At 48.3% G+C, this 20,196-nt stretch overlaps 2 protein-coding genes and 1 long non-coding RNA gene across 10 annotated transcripts in view; 2 read left to right on the top strand and 1 right to left on the bottom strand.

The window, feature by feature from the left end:
- SMG7 (SMG7 nonsense mediated mRNA decay factor) overlaps positions 1–8,308 on the top strand; it is a 53,056-nt gene extending 44,748 nt beyond the window's left edge. For 4 of the 5 annotated variants that reach the window (XM_069023204.1, XM_069023205.1, XM_069023203.1 and 1 more), the window contains 6 exons: positions 705–854; positions 3,249–3,329; positions 3,893–4,052; positions 5,317–5,487; positions 5,598–5,749; positions 6,252–8,308. In XM_069023204.1, coding sequence (XP_068879305.1) covers positions 705–854; positions 3,249–3,329; positions 3,893–4,052; positions 5,317–5,487; positions 5,598–5,749; positions 6,252–6,365 — 828 coding nt within the window. In that variant the 3' untranslated portion in view covers positions 6,366–8,308. The remainder of the gene's footprint in view (positions 1–704; positions 855–3,248; positions 3,330–3,892; positions 4,053–5,316; positions 5,488–5,597; positions 5,750–6,251) is intronic. The other variant, XM_069023207.1, reaches the window with a different exon arrangement.
- A 75-nt stretch (positions 8,309–8,383) lies between these two features.
- On the bottom strand, positions 8,384–18,867 carry NCF2 (neutrophil cytosolic factor 2). 4 transcript variants are annotated; one of them, XM_069023208.1, is made up of 15 exons: positions 18,401–18,867; positions 17,874–17,956; positions 17,458–17,566; positions 17,111–17,248; positions 16,704–16,811; positions 15,708–15,767; positions 14,824–14,867; positions 14,483–14,624; positions 14,127–14,189; positions 13,710–13,788; positions 11,907–11,950; positions 11,241–11,392; positions 11,055–11,166; positions 10,685–10,847; positions 8,384–9,501 (listed from the first exon to the last, which is right to left on the bottom strand). In XM_069023208.1, exons 1-15 carry the CDS (start codon positions 18,572–18,574, stop codon positions 9,404–9,406), a joined length of 1,569 nt encoding a protein of 522 aa, XP_068879309.1. In that variant the 5' UTR covers positions 18,575–18,867; the 3' UTR covers positions 8,384–9,403. The 4 variants fall into 4 exon arrangements, 3 of the variants coding, with proteins under 3 accessions (XP_068879309.1, XP_068879310.1, XP_068879311.1); XM_069023209.1 differs by having other exon boundaries at positions 17,111–17,245; XM_069023210.1 differs by lacking the exon at positions 18,401–18,867 and having other exon boundaries at positions 17,797–17,877.
- LOC138114096 (uncharacterized) lies at positions 15,256–17,863 on the top strand. The gene is made up of 3 exons (XR_011152489.1): positions 15,256–15,595; positions 16,719–16,844; positions 17,673–17,863. It is a non-coding gene; the product is annotated as an uncharacterized lncRNA (long non-coding RNA).
- Positions 18,868–20,196: the final 1,329 nt, after the last annotated feature.

Genomic DNA, 20,196 nt, shown 5'->3' with positions numbered 1-20,196 from the left:
GGCAATGTACAGGAGTCTACCCCTACCCTGACGTCAGGTTGTGGTTTTTAGATGGAGACAGGGTCAAAGCCTCATCCTCATTCCTAAAATGGAAACCTTGCCAAGGTGCCAGCACACTGAGCTACAGAAAGAAGCTGTGCCCTGTGATGCTTGTGCTTTAAGCATCCCTCACGTAAGTCGAGATGCCCAGTCTGACAAGCACTTTGCAGATTTTACTGGCCCAGGGGGCTGGTAAGCTGTGCATTGGCATAGCAGCCATCACCAGTGGAAATAAGTCTCATGGGATTTAAACTCCACAAGTAGGAAAAAGAAGAAGATGCAAACATAATTCTACTTGAAACCTAAATTACTCAGAGATCAGCTGTAGAAGAATGATTATAAGATTGTTTGTTGTCCTTGCACGTGGAAACAGGTTCAGTATGTAGCATGGATGCAAGGGGAAGCATACGCTCCACTTATTAAAGCTCTCTGCTGTCACTTTGATGCGTGCTGCTCTCCCTGTGCGCATTTGGCCATGTGGCTGGTGGTCGTTTCTGCTCAGAGTTCTCTCTGTGTGTCTCAGCACCATTCTCACCTCACCCTCTGCATGCTGCCTTCTGCCTTCCTCTTGGTGTTCTCTCTCCTGCTCTGGCTTAGCCTCACTGTCTCTGGCTGTTCTTTCTGCCTTCTGTTGGTTGTCTCACTGTGCTCATTTCTGTCACTAGGACCCCAAGAGCTCCCCTCTGCTTCCTCCGGACCTGTTAAAGAGTCTGGCTGCCTTGGAGGAGGAGGAAGAGCTGATTTTCTCTAATCCTCCTGATCTTTACCCAGCTCTGCTGGGGCCTCTCGCCTCTCTTCCTGGACGAAGCCTCTTTGTATGTATTTGATGTAATACTGCTGCTTCTCACTCTTAACTGGCATCTCTTTCTTCTGTGAAATTATAAGAAATGTGAAATTCCTTTCTCTCCCCCATCCCTCCTGTCCACTTCCCTGCCTCACCTTTGAGCTAGTTTTCACTGAGGCCTATGATACGACTTTTAGGCCTCATCCAAGCCTGCTAATTTCTTCATGAATCAGAAGAACTGGGATCTTTGTAAGTACAGTCCACAGGAGAGGTGTTGATGCATCATGATGCATCATTTTAGTGCACTAGTTCTTCTGCAGTTTTATGGGCTTAGTACTAAAGGGCAGAGGGTGCACTGATTGGGCTGTGAGGGTCATCAAAACAAGGGTGTAGTGACAGGACAAGGGGGAATGGCTTCAAACTGACAGAGAATGGGTTTAGATGAGATACTAGGAAGAAATTCTTCCCTGTGAGGATGGTGAGAAGCTGTGGCTGCCCCATCCCTGGAAGTGTCCAAGGCCAGGTTGAATCGAGCTTGGAGCAACCTGGGATAGTGGAAGGTGTCCCTGGGCAGTGGGGTGGAATGAGATGAGTTTTAATATCCCTTCCAACCTAGGCTGTTCTACAGTTCTGTGACGTGATTCTGTGATTATAATCCGCATATAAAAATTCTATAGAGGCAGGGGGGATATTCAATGCAGAGGAGATTGAAAAAAGAGAAAGATGGCTTTGGAAGAAAATAGCAATTAACTGGATAAATACACAGTAACTCGTACAGAAATATAATCATTTTTGACAGAGGGGTTTTTTTTCCTATATTTTTTATATTAAAACTGTCCTAGTTCACTAGCTGGGGGGGTGGTCTCAGAGCTGTTGAATTTTTAAATTGCCTTTGAAAGTGCAGCGTGCCTTTCTACTATGGCTACAAGCACGGTCATTAAATCATACTCATTCAGATTAGTAGCCATAACAAAGAATTATTTGTGACTACTCAAAATCTCTGATTAAGTCTCTTCCTCAGTTATTTTACCTGCCATCCCAAGGAGCCAGTTGCAAAATAGACACTCATTTCTCTCTCATTAGATAACTTTGCTAAGAAATTAATAGCTGCTGCTTCAGCAGCTTCCTTTGAAGCTCCTACTGTTGTGTCTGCTGACAAATGGAAGGAAATCCTTTGCTGTGCGAGCCATGTAAATATGCAGAGTGGGAATTTTGTCTGTGTTTTAAAACATGCTTTCAAAGTAATGAGCTGTCACTTTGAAAATCTAACAAGCTAAGGGACCACTTGCCAAGAAAATAAGGCTGTTTGTCTTAAGTTTACAGGATGAAAGCAGAGATACTCCAGATAATGTGACTGTTAAAAACAGAGGGATGCTAGTTCAGGTTTTTCTTGTTTGAAAAATAAATTTTAAAACACCTGACATGCTGAGCTGGTGAGAGTGCAAGAGGGGGTTTATTTGTAACAAGACTACAGCTTTTATTTTGGTTCACACACGTTTTTACTTATGGTTTTACTAATTCTATGGCTTGGTGATCCAGATCCTAAATTTGGTGATGTTCAAGCTTGATATTTTTTCTTTGGTTTCTGTGTCAGTGTTAGCTATTTCTTCTCTGAATAGGCTCGTTTCAGAGATAGTTTTTCACTCCTTAATCATAGTAAGAACCAAACAGAAAGACAAGAAATATTTCATGCTGGAAATGACAGCTGTGTGAGAGGGAGGTGGCATAGGTGATGGAAAAAAGGTCATGGTCCATAATATCTTTACATGGAAGTAAAAAGTCATGGGGAGTTTTGAAAGCTTTCTTTTAAGTGTTTGGGTTGGGGTTTTTTTCCTTCCTCTCTACAAGTAATTTATAATGGAAGTGAGAGAGTGCTAAATGACGCTTGGACTATTACACCTAATTTAAAAAGCACTTAGCTGCTCTTGCTGTCTAAGAGCATCTCTACAGCAGGGATGCTCTCAGAACTGAAAAAATATTCTGTCAGAAGCCACATACAAGAGTCTAACCTTGTCTGAAGGAGTCTTCTGGTCACTGGGAGGGATCCTGTCTCACTTGTACAAGCTTTTCTCACTTGTACAAGGTTTTACACAGCCGTAAGGTATTTTTGGCAGGAGTCTCCCCTTTAGATGTATCAGAATATTAGACTTTGCATTTGAAAACCTGTTCTGGCAGTGGGTTTGTCTTGAGACTCTCAGCTGTCATGTTTGCTGATTTATAGGTTATTAATTACAGGTAGTAGGAAAACTACTGATTTTTTGCACTTGTTAGCTTGCCTCCCCTGTCCTCCAAGATGCTGGAGCTAAAATGCAAGACAAGTTGTAAATGTGACCAAAACCTCTTTGGCAGTTTCTGTTAACATACTTTTCCTCATGGTCCCTACACTGAGTGCTAATTGCTCTTTTCCCCTTTTTGGTTTCTGAAGAAGTCCCTGCTGGAAAAACCATCAGAATTGATGTCTCAGTCATCATCTTTCCTGTCCCTCAGTGGCTTTTCTCTAAATCAGGTAAGTGAGAACCAGAGTCCAACACCTTTTGCTGTTTCAGCTTGTTGTGGTTAAGCCAGTAGAAAACCTGAAAGAAATCCACATGGATGCATAATTTCAGTCTGTATCAACCTTAATCTTTGCCTTTATCAGTTTTCTTCCCAAATTAATCTTGGCTATATCACTACAGATGTACTCTTGAATCTTGCTGCATTCACGGGCCCTTTGCTCTCAGTGAATTTCATGGAATTGACTGAAAAGGTGTATCTCAGGGTACTGTGTAGGTTTTTATTTCCAGAGCAATGAATTACCTGTTCTCTTCCAGAGAATTGAGCAGGGTCTTTATACAACTTTTCTGAGTGCTGTGAATCTGAAGATTTTGTGAAAACTTTGCAGTCCAGCCAGGAGAAATCTGTCCTGATTCAGAATGTGGTGGACTTAATGTTAAATGGTCAGAAAAGATGGGGCTGGGAAGTGAAAAAGGAATAAGGAAATATTTTGAACTACAGTTGTTTCCTTTGTACAGTCTCAGTGTTTGAAATAAATCTAACACCTAAGCTCTTATATTGTTTGGTTTCTTTCAGGAAAGATATCCGAACAACAGCATGTTCAATGAGGTATATGGAAAAAACATGAATACCAGCACAAAAACAGAAGTCACCGCTTCAGCTGCCCATCAGGAGACTTCACTCTATTCTCTCTTTGAAGGGACTCCGTGGTCTCCATCCCTTCCAGCCAGCTCAGGTAATCCTGGTATGGTATTTCTTGTATCTAGTGATGTAAGAGGATTTGAATTAATTCTAAACCAACTGCAAGTTGTATATAACTGGAAATTAAATAAAATTCCCAAACTTGCTTGACAAGGTCTCTGAAGGTTTCTGTTTTACTTTATATATCCTCAGAAATACGAGGGGATTCTGTAATTAATATATTGTAAGAACCTGGATTTTAATTTAAGTAGTTGAGCAGGATAAATATTGTAAGAGGTGTTAAATCCTGAAATCTCTTTAACTCGGTTTCCTGACAGCCATTTGGGAGTAGTGCTTTAACTCAGATGTCCGTATACTTTGTGTGTTGCTTTTTTTGGAAAAAGCAGGAGGAACTGGACTTCATAATGTAGATATTTGAAAAAGAAACAGTGTGAGTGAAGAGTGGAGGAAAATACAACAGTAGTGGGTTTTGTTGGGTTTGGTTTTTTACTGTTAAGCAGCCCATAAGGCAAACCAGCTTCTTCGTTAGTAATTATCTTAAGGGCATAAACCATAATTGTTATGTCGTGATTTTAATTTCACTAAAAATCCAGAAGAGTGTGAGAGAGGAATTAGTTGAGAAATGAGTGGATTTTAAGTAATATCTGGGCTGGATGAGATGTTTGGTAGAATTTCTGCAACCAACCAGGAAAAGCTGTTGTGGGTGAAATGGAGGGAGTTGCAAAGTGCTTTTATTCTAGCAGGATTTTTGGCTCACATGGCTTCAATTTCCTCTCCCTTCACTTCATCATTTGTTTCGTCCTACCTGTGGACAGGCTGCTTCATGCTCCCTCTCCTCTTTTGCTTACATTGGGTTCTGGTCTGAATTGCTTTAAGACTCACATAAGTGTGAAACATTCCCAGATTTGGGAATTGAAGTTGTAAACTTGCAAACTCCTCAAGGTCTAATCTAATTTTTCAATTGGTTTGTCAAGCTTCAAGACAATTACTCATTTAGTTTGAGACAAGTTCTTCAAGAGACATGGGGAAAACTGGCTTTGCCTAGCCAGCCCTCATGAGGTTTCCTGGTTTTTGTTTTTCTGGTAAGCATTAAACACAGTCATTCTGTTCTTGTAAATTTTTCGCTCAGAATTTAGGCATTCACATTACACTCATGTAATGGAGGGAATAAAAACTGACCTTCAGCATTGCAGCAAACTGGGTGATGGCAGAATTCACAGCAGCACTAAGAAATTCAAAACTGGGAGGCTCCTGCTGTCTCTGCTGACATTTTTTTCCTCTTGCCTTGTAATCTCTAGATCATTCAACACCAGCCAGCCAGTCTCCTCACTCCTCCAACCCCAGCAGCTTGCCAAGCTCCCCTCCAACCCATAACCACAATTCTGTTCCTTTCTCCAACTTTGGACCCATTGGGACTCCAGACAGCAGAGACCGGAGAGTCACAGACCGCTGGAAAACAGATAAGCCAGGCAAGTGCTGGGCTCCAGGTTAGCACGGAGGTGTCAGACCATCATCTGATGATGTTTGTTTTGCACTGCTTTTGCCATGTTGCTTTGAATTTGTCTTTCTGCCATTTTAGCAATGGGAGGGTTTGGTCTGGACTATCTCCCAGCAACGTCGTCTTCTTCGGAGAGCAGCTGGCACCAGTCCAGCACTCCTAGTGGTACCTGGACAGCCCAAGGCCCTCCTGCCATGGAGGACTCCTCAGCTGTGCTTATGGAGAGCCTGAAGGTGGGTTTGGCTGGGGCCGTGCTCAGGGACGAGTCTGCAGGCTGGATGATCAAGTGACGGGTGTTAGCTTGTTGGAAGTGTCAGAGTTCAGTGCCAGAAGCCCAAAGTTTTTCCTGCAGATTCACTTACACAGGCAGTGTGGGAGGTGTCACCAATGCAGGAAGATGTCACAAATTTCCAGTTCTTGCTGGTTTTGAGTATCTTGTGGAACAAGCCCAGGCTGACAGAACTGGAAGAAATTCTAGCATTAGCTTTGACTAGTCTAAAATTAGTAATAGGTAATGTGGTATGAATTTTTGTGGTAATGAAGGTTCTGGAGGAGGATAAGTTTTTTCCAGGGAGTCTATTTTTAGAAGGTCTTCTTTGAAGCCTGGTTAACTTTTGTGATAAGCCAGGTATGAGTGATAAAGAGGGAGAATATTAGAATATGGTGTCTGCTTTCCCATCTGGCAGAGGGGCTATGTAATGCAAAGAGGTGCTAATGTTGGCTGTTTGTTTTTAGTCCATCTGGTCCAGTTCTATGATGCACCCTGGCCCCTCGGCTCTGGAGCAGCTGTTGATGCAGCAGAAGCAGAAGCAGCAGCGCGGACAAGGCACCATGAACCCGCCGCATTGAGACAGAGGAGGCAACCCTTACTACGACGCTCCATAAACCATGGCATGTTGGGTCTGCGGGACTGGCACACGCAGTCCTGTGCAGGTGGCAGCCCTCTTTTCTGTTCCTTGCTGTCAGGAGGGCGTAAGAGCTCCACCAACCCACTGAGTGTGCACAAAACGTCTGCAGTGCAAGCAAACAACATCAGGAACTCTCCCATCCCCGGGCCCTTTGGAGGGAGAGAGGAACTGCTGTTTGGCTCACTCAGTAACCCGATATCACCGCCTCTCACCTTCTCTATCGTGCATGTCGCCAGCCACATGGGAAGTAAAAGCTGAGAGCAAAGGGCAGATGGGAGAAGCCAATGAGAACTTCTCAATCCTTTTCCTCTCTTTGGGGAGATACAATAGGAATCCATTAATGATTGCTTCGCTGACTGAGAATGTAGTTGAAATTACTCCTAAACATCTTTATTACTATCTCAGTAGTAAGATCACACTGAATTCTTCCATACACAGATGTGCTTCATAGTCAGCGTGTAGCAATGAGAGCCCCAGTTGCTGCTCCAGTCACAGTGGATGGTGGCGAGGTGGGGCTCTTATCTCCTGGACTAGCAAAGGAGTTTCATGAAAGAGAGTCTGGCACTTAGCACCACTTCACCCAGAGGGTGGACTAGAGACTCCAGCATGAAATGCCCTTCTCTCCGTAGGTGTTTGAGCTGTAAGGGGTGATATGGGACATTGCAGCACTCTGCTGAAAAGCAAGTTAACTGCTATGGGGTTTTAAATTAACGTGTGATTCCTGTACATTTTACTGTAGCATAGTGGCTAGCCCCACAAAGGGCAGGCTAGTCTGTGCATTCACAGCCTGACTCATTTTAATAGGTAGGTAGAAAGCTTTCAATGGGGTTTTTTTTTTTGTTTTGCTTTTGGTTTTCTTTCCATCCTCCCATCTTTGCTGAACGCTCGTAGTTTCATTACCATGGCAGAAAATAATCAGGGGTCCAGCAGGGCTGGGTGAATCTGACAGCCAGCCTGGACAGCGTGGGGCATCCGCATGCCCGGTGAGGCACAGGTCAGCTCTGCAGAAACCTGTCCCAGCTGCAGCCCCAGGCTTTCAGTGCCAGAAACAAATCTAAGGCACCCATGGACACACGGAAACAGCACAGTGCTGTTTATAGATGAAAAGGTGCAGAAGGGAAAAGGAAAAAACGTTTTATTTGCTATTTATTAGGGGGATTGAAGACTGGAAGCTTTGTTAAAGAAAAGGACAGCATTTTTGTTAGGTTTCCCAGGGAAGTTACAGAAGCAGTCTCAATGTCCATTTGCTGTTTTTAGCAGTAGGGGTTTGTGTGATGATTCAGGATCTCTGGGCTGGAATTCAGCTGCAGAGCAAAGCACATGCAGGAGCCGAAGTGACACTGGAGTCTGGGCAGCCCCAGAGAATACAAAAAGGGAATGTGGAGGAGACCCAGTACCCTCAGGGGTACGAGCAGCTCCCCACAAGCTCCACCTTAGCAACATCACTGTTCTGTGTTGCATTTCAAAGCTGTATTTCCTTTAACAAGTCCAAAAAGTGAAGTTCTCATCTGATGGTAATCCAGCCCACCCTGTGTGTCCCCTCCAGCCCTCCTGGTGTGTGTCCAAGCTGTGCGCCCAGGCAGCTGCGACATTCCCGTGTTTGCACCGTCACTGACTCTTGCACCCCAGACGAGCTAACCAGGAACACCATCTCACTCCCGGCTGTGCCAGGTCCCCGCTGCACCGTTCCACTTGTGCATGAGCGCCCGGCCTCGGGAATGCATCTGACCCCACCTGCCCTCCAGCACCTGGGGGGAGCAGGGGAAGGGGCCCCCAACAGAAACTGGTTTGTGTTGTAAGCTTTTTTTGTGTTTTCTGTCTGTCCGTGCAAGAACTGCAGCTGCTGAAATCAGCTTTGCCTTTAATTAAACCATGTTCTCTCCATCCGTGTCTGTGTGTAGCATTTATTTCCTGTGTGACTTGGCTTCATGCAGTTAAAAATGCATTACTTTTCTGTAGAAGCCAGAAAAAGGTTTGAAGTTGGTTTTTTTTTCCCCTTTTTTTTTTTTTTTTTTTTTTTTTTTTTTTTTTAATTTGGAAGAGACCTTAATAAATCACAGTGGTTCTGGCTTGGGCTTGGTATGGATAATTCAGTTGTGGTTTTGTGCTGCCTGTGTAGTGTGTTTTACATACTGAACTAAAAATGTAGGATGGGAGCAGCTTGAAAAGCTCCTCCCTAGTTGCAGAATCATCCTGGTCCAGCATGCGCAAGGGGAGGTGGAGGACAGAGAGCCTTCTGCCAATGACCTGCCTGCACATGAGGATGTTCACTGTTTCCATGCTTCCAGAGATGTTCTGGTTTTGAAATGACAGGTGTTTATTGTCTCCAGAATAAGTTCCTTTAAAAATAAATGTCCTTAGCACCTTTGGAGCAAAGCTCTGGGATTCCAGGCTGTGTCTTTCTAAGGTACTGTCTTAGAATTCTGACTGATCAGGAAATCTTTGAAGTATGGCCCCCAACGCTGAAGAAAATGTAAAATGTGTTTGCTTTTATTGGTGGGAATTTTAAAGTCCCTGCGAATGAATTGTGAGTTGGAGCAGGGTGAGGCTGTGTGGTGGCTCTTAAGATCTTGGGGTTGGCAGTAATGCTTTGAGGAAGCAAATGCTTTCCTGGTCTGTAGCTTCCTGAACTCACTTCCCCTTCGGGATCTGCTGGCAGGGCTGTAAATGCAGGTTGCACCACCCTCTGTGTTCCCAGCTTCTGGCATATCTGTATAAAAGCTTTTTTAAGGATAGGGGAACAGGGCAAGTCTCTTGGCAAGCACAGGATTTAGGAATTAATGTATTCCTGACAGGAATTAGCAACTTCTTAACAAGTTCCTGTTTTAGAGAACAATGCAAAAGGTAAAATATAAAGCTTTTAATACAAGTAGCAATAACATTTAAAGTTCATTTCAGATGCAGGGATTAATATGCAGACTACATAATGGCAACAGTTGAATTCTTAATTTCTCTCCACAACTTCAAGCTCTTCCGAAATCACTTTTCTGGGTGTTCAGTGTTGGGCTGTTGAACGAATGCAGATGGGAAGATGCCAGTCCTCCCCTTGCACTGGCCTTCGAACCAGTCTTCGTTCACTGGAAGGGAAAATTAACACAGTTCTTGTGACCCTAGGGATGCACAGGAGCATCATGTGCTGCAGACAGGCCTGAGATCACCATTTTAAGGTGTGTCTGTTGATAACCCTTTGAGCAGTGCTAGACCCAGCAGGGAGTGGAATGTGGAGGAAAGGGAGGAATGAGGAAGAGAGGAAAGTGGTAAGGTAAGAAGGAATGTCAAATGGGGGTGGGAAATTGGATCAAAATAGAGACCAGGGGGCTTGGAAACTGCCTTGTTTCCACTCAAAGTGAGTGTAGAGAGTGAGGAAATCATCTGAGACCTTGGTCTGTCCTCTTCAGGATACATCTGAAGTATACTGTCACCTGTTTCCCATGTTCATCTAAAAACCCTAAAACAAACTGCTAAAATTTCTAGTACCTTGGGTTAAGTAAAGCCTACGAGCTCTGACAATTTTGCTGTGGGGGAACCAAATGAGGCAAGAACCAGCTTTGAATTGGGAAATACTTAGCAATGAAGGGGAAGGTAGGATTTTGGGGGTCATCAGTATTGCATGGTGCAAAAACTAACCAGTTAAAGGTTAGAGGGGGGAGACCGATGGTGTACTGCTACTAAAGCCTGCCAGCCACCACAGATTAGTGACAGAACTACAGATAGCAAAATATAAGGGGGTTTTGCCTTTAAAACTTATTCCTGATGTCTTGATTTCACTCCGAGGCTCAAGTGAGGAGGGGAATATGCCCTGTGTATATAGTTCCTCATTGATCTTCCTGAGATTTAGTCTGTATTTAAGCCTCAATTCCCACAGAAACACTAAGGACTAATATTGAACGACTAATGGAAGATTGTACCATTAACAACAAAATAGATGAAGAAAGGTTCCAGGTGAAAGGAATGGGAGAGAGAGTGTGCTCCCATTGTGGGGATGGCAGCTAAAATGAGGCGTCTCCTTGGAAGAATCCACTGTGATCAGTAAGCTTAAACACAGCCCAAGTGTAACTCCTGTCTTCAATGTTTGGGAGGGGTGCGGTGTAAGTGGGAGTGATGAAAACATGTTGGAAGAAGTGTGTGTAACAGGGACATGTGGATGGGAATCCCATGGCAGAGCTGGAGGGGCTCTGCTGCTGCCACACCACCCTCCCTCTCACCAGAGCAGGGGGGTCCCTCCCCTCCCCTCTCCTGTCCCAGGAGGAGCACAATTACCTTTGGATAAAACAAGGATCATGTCTCCTGCCTGAAACTCCAGATCTTCAGGTTGGGTGGCTTCATAACTGTATTGAGCTACAACATGGGTTGGTCCTGTCTCCCCTGGCATTGCCTCCTGCAGTGACTCCTCTGGTTTCCTGTCTGGTACAAACCCCTCTCCCTAGGGCAGGAAACAAGCTGGTGAGGGCATGACCTCTTGGCTTCCTTCTCTGTACTAGGGCAGCAGAGACGAGCTCTGCTTCTCCTCTCCACCCACTCTTTGCTCCCATCCTTTCATGAGGTCGCTGGCCACAAATCTGTGCTTGTGGCAAGGAGAGCAAAGGCAGGAGGGAAGAGAAGGTGGCTGCCCCCTGTAGCTGTCACTGACCTCTGTGCCATTGCACCAGACTGTCAGGCAGTTGTCCTTGCTCTGGCTCCAGGCTGCCTCCACGTTCTCTGCACTCAGAGTCACCAGCTCCTGGCCCTCCACAGGCTTGTACCTGGTGTGTGCAGGGGATGCAGGTGAGGAGCCCTGGAACATGGCCCTGGCTTGCTGGGGCCGGCAGTGCCTCACCTCAGCTCCGTGTGCTCAGGCTGCAGCTCCAGCTTCTTGCAAACCAGCTCCAGGAGTTCCCTGTAGGAGAGGCCTTGATCGACTCTCAGGGCAACTGTGAATTTGTAATGCACCTTGACGATGTGGGGGCTGGAGACAGTTGGTTCAGCCTCCTGCGGGCAGGAAATGGGATGTCACCGTGTGTGGCTTGGCAAGCACAGGGATGTGGAAACTGTGGTTGCTTGAGTTAGATTGTGCCTCCCAAGCTGTGCTTGGACATTGGCTGGTCGGCAGCCCCAGGCTTGTCCCAGGAGAGAGCCTAACCAGGAGGTTAGGGACTTAGCACCAAATTGTGGCTTTAGGGTGATCAAATTAGAGCTGTGTCCACCCTCCAAGCCCCTCATTCTTTTTTTTTTGAGTTGGAATTGCTGTATTTTCCCATCTCTCTTCTCAGTGTGACCTTCTGACACACTGACCATTCCCAGGAGCATGTGCATTCCAGCCAAGCTCTCTCCTATTTTCTCCCTTCTCAAGTGCCTCAGGTTGACTAAGATGAGTCATACAGTGGCTCTGGTCACTGCCCTGGGTCCACCTGGGGCCTGGAGGAGAACTCCCAAAAAGCAGCCTTAAGTCACCTGGTAAATGCAGATTTGTAGGACCTCAAGGTCTGCGCTCTCAGGACATTACCTTTGCTGTGTCTCTTGGCTGCGCCACGGTAGCAGGAATGTAGTCTGGGGAGCAGGAAAAAGGTGGCTTAGCAGGTGGGACGGGGTAAACATCTAAACATATAGCCAGACCTCCTGCAGTCCATCATGATCTCCACCAACACCAACCAACCCTGGGGCCAGCGGTGGTCCCTCGAATGGATACAGCATCTGCCAGAGGTTCATCTGTAAGATCTATATACAACCACTGAGCAGAGGTTTTCGCTCTGTGCCTTCCCTCTTGCAGGGATGGGAACATGAGGGGTGGGATGTCTTTCATGGGTAGATTCAAAAAGGTAAACATGTAGCTGCTGGTTTTAGTGTCTTTGCTCTTCTGATCTCCCTACGTCCACCTGAAAACCAAAGGCAATCCCTGTCTTTCAATGGGGCTGTAAAGCTAAACTCAGGCTTTCAGGCAGGGTGATTTCACACAGGTTTGTGGAAGCCTTTTCATGAGAATCTGATTTACATTTTGGCAGTGCTTTGGCACAACTGTGCTCATTCCAGGAAGATCCCGAGCTACAGTGTTGAACATGGTCCCACTAATAGATCCAAGATGGTTTTTGATGCTATAAAGATGGTCACTGGGGTTGTTGTGTCCATAAGGTGTTTGTCCTTAATTCCATAAGCCACAGCCAGCTCTACCCCCGGACGCATATGAGGCTGCTCTAACGGGGACATGAGCCCTCCCTGTCCTGCTGTTCATCATCTTTGGTCCACCTTTCCCCACCACCTGGCTCAGGCCCTCCCCAGAGCAGGGGTAGGCAATTGGTTCTCACACAGCAGATCAGGTTGGAAGAGACCACAGTGGGTCATCGGGTCCCACCTCCCTGCTCAAGCAAGGTCATCAGAGAGCACAAGGCACAGGACTGTGTCCAGATGGGTCTGGAATATCCCCAGTGAGGGAGACTCCACACCCTCTCTGGTATCTGTTCCAGTGCTTGGTCACTGCACAGGAAAGTAGTTCTTTGTCATGTTCAGGTAGAACTTCTGGGCATCCATTTCTGCCCGTGGTCTCTTGTCCCATTGCTGGGCCCCAGGGAGCAGAGCCTGGTCCTTGTTCTGAACCCTCCCTGCAGACAGGGACAGACAGGGATGAGGGCCCCTCTCAGCCATGTCTTTTCCACATACTCCTTTTTTTTCGCACGTTGGTCATTGATAGCCAGACTAGACTGCAGCACATCAACACCTGGGCAGTACTGTCTCTGCACAGTGATATTTTCTACCCCAAAAGGTTTTTCTGCAGCAGCGTGGATACCATTGGCAGAGCCCTGTTTCAGCTTCCCAGCACCCTGAACCATCTGTGTGGTGGCCGTGGTGTCACCATCTCTGCCCCAGGCCTGGGATGTGGGACACTGGGTAGCACCAGCCAGGAATCCCCTTTATACAGCTCCTTCAAGCCTAGCCCAGCCTGGCAGCAGCACTGAAACTATCATGGATGCCCTGCTGGAAGGAGAAGTCTGTAAGGAATCTTTTACTCCAAGCTGGTTCTTGCCCCATTCCTACCTCCAGGCCCTTTTTCTCATTAGTCGCTGTGCTAATTAATAGCACAGAGGGACTTGCTTTCCTCAGGGACCCCACAGACACTATTATACTCCATCCTCAGCATTGCAGTTGCTGTCTCTGCCTCCTGCTCTAATATCTCCCAGTCCTTGACTGCAAATGGGGCCAGGAATGAGATGGAGATGAACCCTAGCCCTGGTCTCAAAGAGTGAGAATACAGCATCTCAACCTGCTGGTGGTGGCATCACCCTGTGCCCCCATCCCTTCAGCTCCCCACACTGACCTGGCGCCGGCCGCCGTGGCTTCTCCAGCACAGTGAAGGTGGGTGACTCAGAAATCTCATCTTCCACAGGGGTTTCCTCCTGTGCCATGGGAAGAAGGCAGTGCTGTCAGTCCCACCCTTCATGAGGGGCTGGGGTGCTGCTGCCTTGTGCAGCCCCCCTCCAACCTGTTATTTTCCCAGTCTGTTTGGGGTCTTGAACTGGCGAGGGGTGACTTTGCTATCCATTATCTCCCCAGCATTGCCAACCCCCACCAGGGTGCCACCAACACAGATTTTGCGGATAAGGTGACCATGAGCCAGAAGAACCAACCCCAGCATCATGAGGGGGAGGGAGTCACACATGGGTCCTACTGGGAGATGGGTGTTGGGTGAATATGTAGAGATCTGCCCTCCCCAGGACACCATGGGCCTCCTCACCTGGATATGCAGCTTATTCTGGAGCTCCACAGGCTCGAGGAAGTTGCAGGGGACGATCCCTTTCTGCAGGGGAAGGAGAGATGAGTAGTGATTACTTGGCAAGAAGGCAACCCACTACTGGAGGACACAACTGGATGTGTCCTCACCCTCCCCTGCATCCAGGAGGGTTCCTGAGGCTTGAATTTTAGTTTCTGCAGGTTGGATGGATTTCACTGAACCCTGTGGCCTAACCTACGGTGGGCATAAGAGACTTCAGTCAGAAACTTATTTAATTACTGTTGGCAAGGCTCTGCCTCTGCAGAACCTCAACCACAATCTGCTGTCTACCCCTCCTGTCCACCACACTCCTGGTATACCTTTCCATTGAACATCACTGTAGCCCAATTGTCCTTTTCTTTCTTCAGGACAAAGACAATGTTTCCGGGCAGGACCTGCAGCTCCTCGGCGGTCTCAGGAATGAACTCGTACATGACACGGTGTGGCTGCCCTCTGAGGGCCCTGGGTGTGGGAGCAGTGGACAGGTCAGGAATGTTGGCAATGCTTTTGTTTTACATCATAGGGAGAATCCAGACCTCTGCCTCCTTGTTTCTACCTTCCCCATTCCCCCTGAGTTCTGGGGGCCAACTGGCTCAGCTGCCAGAGTGCAGGATGGGGTTATGCATGGTTGCGTGGGTTATCCATCCTTCATCCAACTTACCTGAGGATTTCTGGGGTCTTGGGCCTGGGTGGAGGACCAGAGGCCTGCCAACAGGAAGACAAAAAGGAAAATACCAGTAATCCAGAGGATTTTGTTTGCTTTGCAGAAATGTCCTGCAGCCTTTTACCATGCCTACCCTCACCCCAACACTGTTCCTTCCTCCACATGCAGGTGCCTTAAGTGCCATGAGGAATATCACTGGCTTTGCTCCTTCTAAGGAACAGTTTCCAAATTCTTCAACATACAGTTGGTTTTCAGAGGCACAAACCTCTTTTCACTCCTGACTTTAGTTTCAGCTCACAGAGTGATTGAGATTGTCAACACCTGTCTGCATTGAGACGGGGGTAATTTATCTTGTGCAATGGTGTGGTGCTGTGCTGTGCTTTCCCATAGCCTCCCAAAAAGCTCCTGGAAAAACTCTTGCCACCTTTAGGAATGGGAAGATGCCACTACATCATCTGGAAAATGGCATGGGAAATGCAAAGGAGTTCAGGAATAGACAAGAGGATGCAAAGTGAGAACAGAACTGCCGTTGTTTCTCCACTCAGGGTTAGGCAGATGATCCCTAATGAATCCTTTGCGGAGGGTCAGAGGCAGCTCCCTGCACAGAGCCATCACCCCACCCACTACTTCCCCATACAGGAAACCAGCTTAACCTCAGCCACAGCTGTGGGTGGGTTTGGGATGAACTTCCTGGTGCTGGAAGTAGCAGCTGATCCGTGGAAGAAGTGCCTGCCTCCTCCCCACAGCAGGTGGCACAGAACTCAGGATGGTAAGGGTGCTGTTTTGTCCCCACTGCAGGTCAGAGCCCTCAGCAAGGTGTGGGATGACAGCCACCCTACGTCATCCTGCACTGAGCATGCTGGTCATTGACAGAATCTTACCTGTGGCTGTAGGGGAGCGAATCCTGAAAAATTGTCCTTGTCCACCACAGATGCCACCACCTACAGCCAAAGACAGATAGTGACTTGGTGCCTGTAGACCTCTCTCAGACCTCTGATGTTCACCCTCCTCCTTTGCTGTTGGCCAAGCCAAGCTCCTCAGGATGCTTCAAGCTCAGGAGGGGCTGTGATTTTAGGCTAAGCATCTTGGACTACAGAATGAGTGCCTCTGGCACCCAAGCTTCCCTCTCAGCTGTGGTAAATTTTCTGCTCTTAGCCTGGCTGTTTCTGTGACTTGAAGCGTTATAACCTAGAAATTTCCCTTTCTGTTTTAATCACAAATGTTGAAGGGAGCCAAGTGTCCAGCTCAAGCCCATACTTCCTACAGGTGACCTTAAACGTAATTTAGAAAGTTGATACATGTTTTTGCATGTTTCTGGCACTCAAGGAGCTGCCTGGCTCTCGGCTGTCTGACTCCCCAGTGCCTGGTTCCTTTTCTGGAGGAGTGCTGCCTCCCAAGACCTGAGCCCAAGGATGGTATCCCAGTGACTGAATTTTGCACATTCACAGGAGAGAAGCTTGTTTGCTTATCTGAGCTGAAAAGCCCTTTTCAAACAGAGTGGTGGAAGAACTGGAGGTTGTTTGTGGGTGTCAAATGTTATATAGCTCCTTTCCCCCACCCCTGAAAATGTCTTGGCACGAGCTGAAGCTCCAGTGAGATCTTTCCAGCTCATGTCCCTCATGTCTCACTAAGGAGACAAACTAGAAATAGGCCATGCTTAGCAGAAACCTGCTTTTAGCTCCTGTATTCTTGCAGACTCCCTGTTCCCCGCAAGATCCCTGTGTGCCATCCCTCTTTCCATGTCTGGGGGATCCCTGACCAGCTCCCTGTCTCTGGCTGCCTACCAGGCAGCAGCTCAGAGGGGTGATGAGAAGGCAGTCAACAGCTCTTCTCAGTCCACAGGCTTGGCCTGAATTAATAATATAGAGCCTTCTTACCATTGCCTTTCCCAGGTAGTCCTTCTTCTCCAGCTGAGCCACTTGCTTCTCATTTGGCCTGAACAGCTTTCCTGCAGGAATGGCCACCAGCTCACAGAGCTTCTGCTTCTGTAGCACAGAGAAGTCATGGAGCTTTTGGAGGTGAGAGCAGGGACTGATGAATGTCCTTTCTGCTCTGGGCTTGGGGTCTGCTCCATAAAGCCAAACCACCACCATGACAGCCCAATCCCAGCCCTAGTACAGTCCATTGAATCCTGTCTTCCCATCCCTGCCTCCCCAGTGACCCAAAGCTCTTCCCATGGACTTGTGTCCCACTACAATATCCATTGCCACTGCATTTTAATCCTGCTAAAAGGTGGATTTTCCCTCCCTCTCCCTGTGGGGCTGTGAGACCTGCTCCTCCATACCAGGATGGCTTCCATTGCCCTGTCGATCTTGTTATGCTGGGGCTCGCTCTTCATGCTCATGGCCAGGGTCAGGTGCTCTTCAGCCTTCTCCCAGTTCTCTGTTGTGGCATACACCAGTGCAATGTTGTAGAGAATCTGCTGGAGGGATGGGAGCAAGGGAACAAGTTCTTGGAGCAGCCAGACCACTGCCAGGAAGGCAGGAAAGGAAAGGGCAGTGGGGCAGTGGCACTGCACCCTCTTGCTTGGTTTTTGCAAGGTACAAAGAGAGGCTGGCTGTCTCCTCTTTAGATTTCTCATGCTGGAGAACAGACCTTTGGGATCAAGACTGGTGGCCAGGTGTGTCTCACCTCGCAGGCAAAGAGCCGGTAGCGCAGCCCCAGGATCTTGTAGTCGATGAGTTGGTTGCCTCGCAGCTGGGCCAGCGCCTCTTTGAAATCCTCAATGGCCTTTCCATGGCTGTGGAGCAGAGGATGAAGGTGTCACCAGTTCATGGTGGCAACCTCCTTGCCTCTAAGCTTGTTTTCAGACTTAGTTCAGTCGGGTCTCCCCTCTATCCTTGCAGTGTTTCAGACACCCCACGGGAGGAGAGAGGTTCTGAGGCTCATGTTAATCCCAGGACTGCAGTGCTGAAGAGTAGGAGCCTGTTTAACCTCGAGGGGCTTCCGTTTGGGCTCTGGGGCACCAACCTGCCTGGGGCCATCCTCAGCTGAAGGCTGGCATCTCTGTAATCAGCAAAAATGAAACTCGAAACCCTTCCACTCACTTCTGCCTCTGGTAAAACACGGTCCCCCGCTGGAAATAAGCCACTGCCAGGTGCTTGTCACAGCTGATGCTCCGGGTGAATGCCTGCAGAGGTAGGAGAGGGGCAAAAAGGGGGTAAAAATGGGACACCTTTAAAAACCTGAGGGTGTAAAGCAGTTGTACCTGTCCTGCCTTAGCCAAGTGGCGTGAGTTGGGCTCTGCAGGCTGTGTCTCCCTGCAGCACTGGGTGGGGAGAGCCTGTACCAGGCTCCTGGGTTTTTCTGAGCTGGAGCCATCTGCCAGCATGGGCACCTCCTGGAGAGAGGGAGGGTGAACAGTGGGCTGTGCATCACTGCTGCTGCCTCACCTCTGATTCACTGGCAGAACAGGTTTGGCAGCCCAGTGCTGTCCCCCTTCCTCAGAGCTTTAAAAGGCCCTGAATCCATCCCTTAGACCGTGATCCTCAATTCCTTCCTTCCCCACCATGTCCACCTATCTGGGCAGCCCCCAGAGGTGAGAGGATGAGCGGCCCTAGGGGCTGTACCTTACCTCCTCTGCCTCCACCAGCTTCCCCAGGACAAGGTGGACGCAGCCGATGTTAAAGCAGATTTTGGCAGGGGGATTCTGGACGGCCGTGAAGGCATCCAGGGCAGCATTCCACTCCTTCCTGTCCGCTGCACACACCCCTTCTTGCCACAGCCGGATCGTCTCCACCAGGGACATAGTGTGGTGGGAGTGGGATCCCCCTGTGTCGTGGGTCTCGCCCCTCTCCCTCTCCTTCCTTGAAGCGCAGCTCGGCCTCTCTGGCTCCCTTCTGCTGGCCCTTCTGCCTTCCCCCCGCCCCCGTCACAAACCTGGCAGGAAGTGGCCTCACTCGCATCAGCCTCGGGATGGGGAAGTGGGGCAGAGGCTGCCTCTGACACAGCGGGTTTCCATGGGTTGCAGCCCTGCTCCTCTCGGGCAGCCACCCCTTGCCTACTCGGGTTTTGCTCCTCCGTTTTTTACATTAAAGGCCATGGATTTTGTCAGCTGGGTGGTTCATCTGGTCAAATTTCAAGTTGCAAAACCCCAGGGTGAGTGCTGGGCTGAGCCCTTGGGTGCCCTGCAAAGCGCAATCCCATCGTTGCTAAGCGATTCCTGCAGACAACTTCTGGCAGGTACAGCTGGGCTGGGGCTTCCCTGTCTGCCCAAGTGGGGAGGTGAAGTAGGGCCCAAGGCACTGCCTGGGAAACCCTTGGTCCTTCCCGACCCCACCGTGTTGTCCCAGTGTGGAGTTCCACTGCTAAGGGCATGTGGAGCTGCCCATGGATGGGGTTCCTGGGGCAGTGGCCATGCTGCACCATATCCCGAGGGCTCAGCATAACATCACTTCTGTCCAGGCATTTTAGGGTCAACGAAGCATAACTGGCCCTGGAGCACTGGTGGGAGCACAGGGCCAAGATGAGCATGGGGCACACAGTGACAGCAGGACTCTGACCTGCTGCTGACTCACAGGTTTGGAGCTGGCTGCTCTACACATGGTTTTTAAACATTTTTGGAAGTACTTTGCCTCTGCCCCATCTACCAACAATGTGATGTGTATTTTGTAAGAACTTAAAAGATGCCAGCAAGACTCAGCCCTTGTGCCTTTACTAAGACTTCCCCAGCAAATTACGTAACTCCAGCAGTGGGAGGGAGGCTGGGGAGGAGACTTCTGAGTCCTGCTGATGGAGAAACCTGAGCTCCTGAGCAGCAAAGACTGGTGTTTTCATCCAAAGTAGGACCAAACACAACCCTGAGCCTGGGGCTCTCTGGTTCTCCAGCTGTATGTCTGCCCTTAGCATCTCAGCTGGCTCCTATGGGCTTCCCACGGGAGCATGGAAGACTCTCTGACCTCCAGGAAGGCAGAGGGAGATGCAGCCAGCTGAAGTGATGCTCAGGTAAAAGGGTAGGAATAACAACATGGTGAGTGTGAGAACACCCCTGTAGGTGCCTTTTCTGATTCCTGTGAGGAATGGGAGACCCCATGGAGCAGCAAAGGGTTCACCTTATTGGAGGCATAATTTTCTGCTCATTTAATTATCTGAATTAATTAATTTAATTATCAGGTTTATCCCAAAACCAGTACTAGGGGAGCTGGATGAGGATGAGAGATCATCCCCGCTGGAATGCTCACAGCAGCTCTCCTTCTGCCTGGGTATTTGTAATGTAACAGTGAGATTTCAGAGCTGTGATAAACACAGTCCTTTCAGCAAGAGCAAGTCTCTCATTCCCCTTTCTCTGCCCAAAGATTACTCAGTAGGTAAACTCGTTTCTTCTACGATAACATCCAACAGGAAGTAACAGAGATGGTGACATTTCCTGTG

This window comes from Aphelocoma coerulescens, chromosome 8, assembly GCF_041296385.1.
Source record: "Aphelocoma coerulescens isolate FSJ_1873_10779 chromosome 8, UR_Acoe_1.0, whole genome shotgun sequence".
Lineage (NCBI taxonomy): Eukaryota > Metazoa > Chordata > Aves > Passeriformes > Corvidae > Aphelocoma > Aphelocoma coerulescens.
The sequence above is the reverse complement of the archived record's forward strand: the minus strand, read 5'-3'. Positions and strand labels throughout refer to the sequence as shown.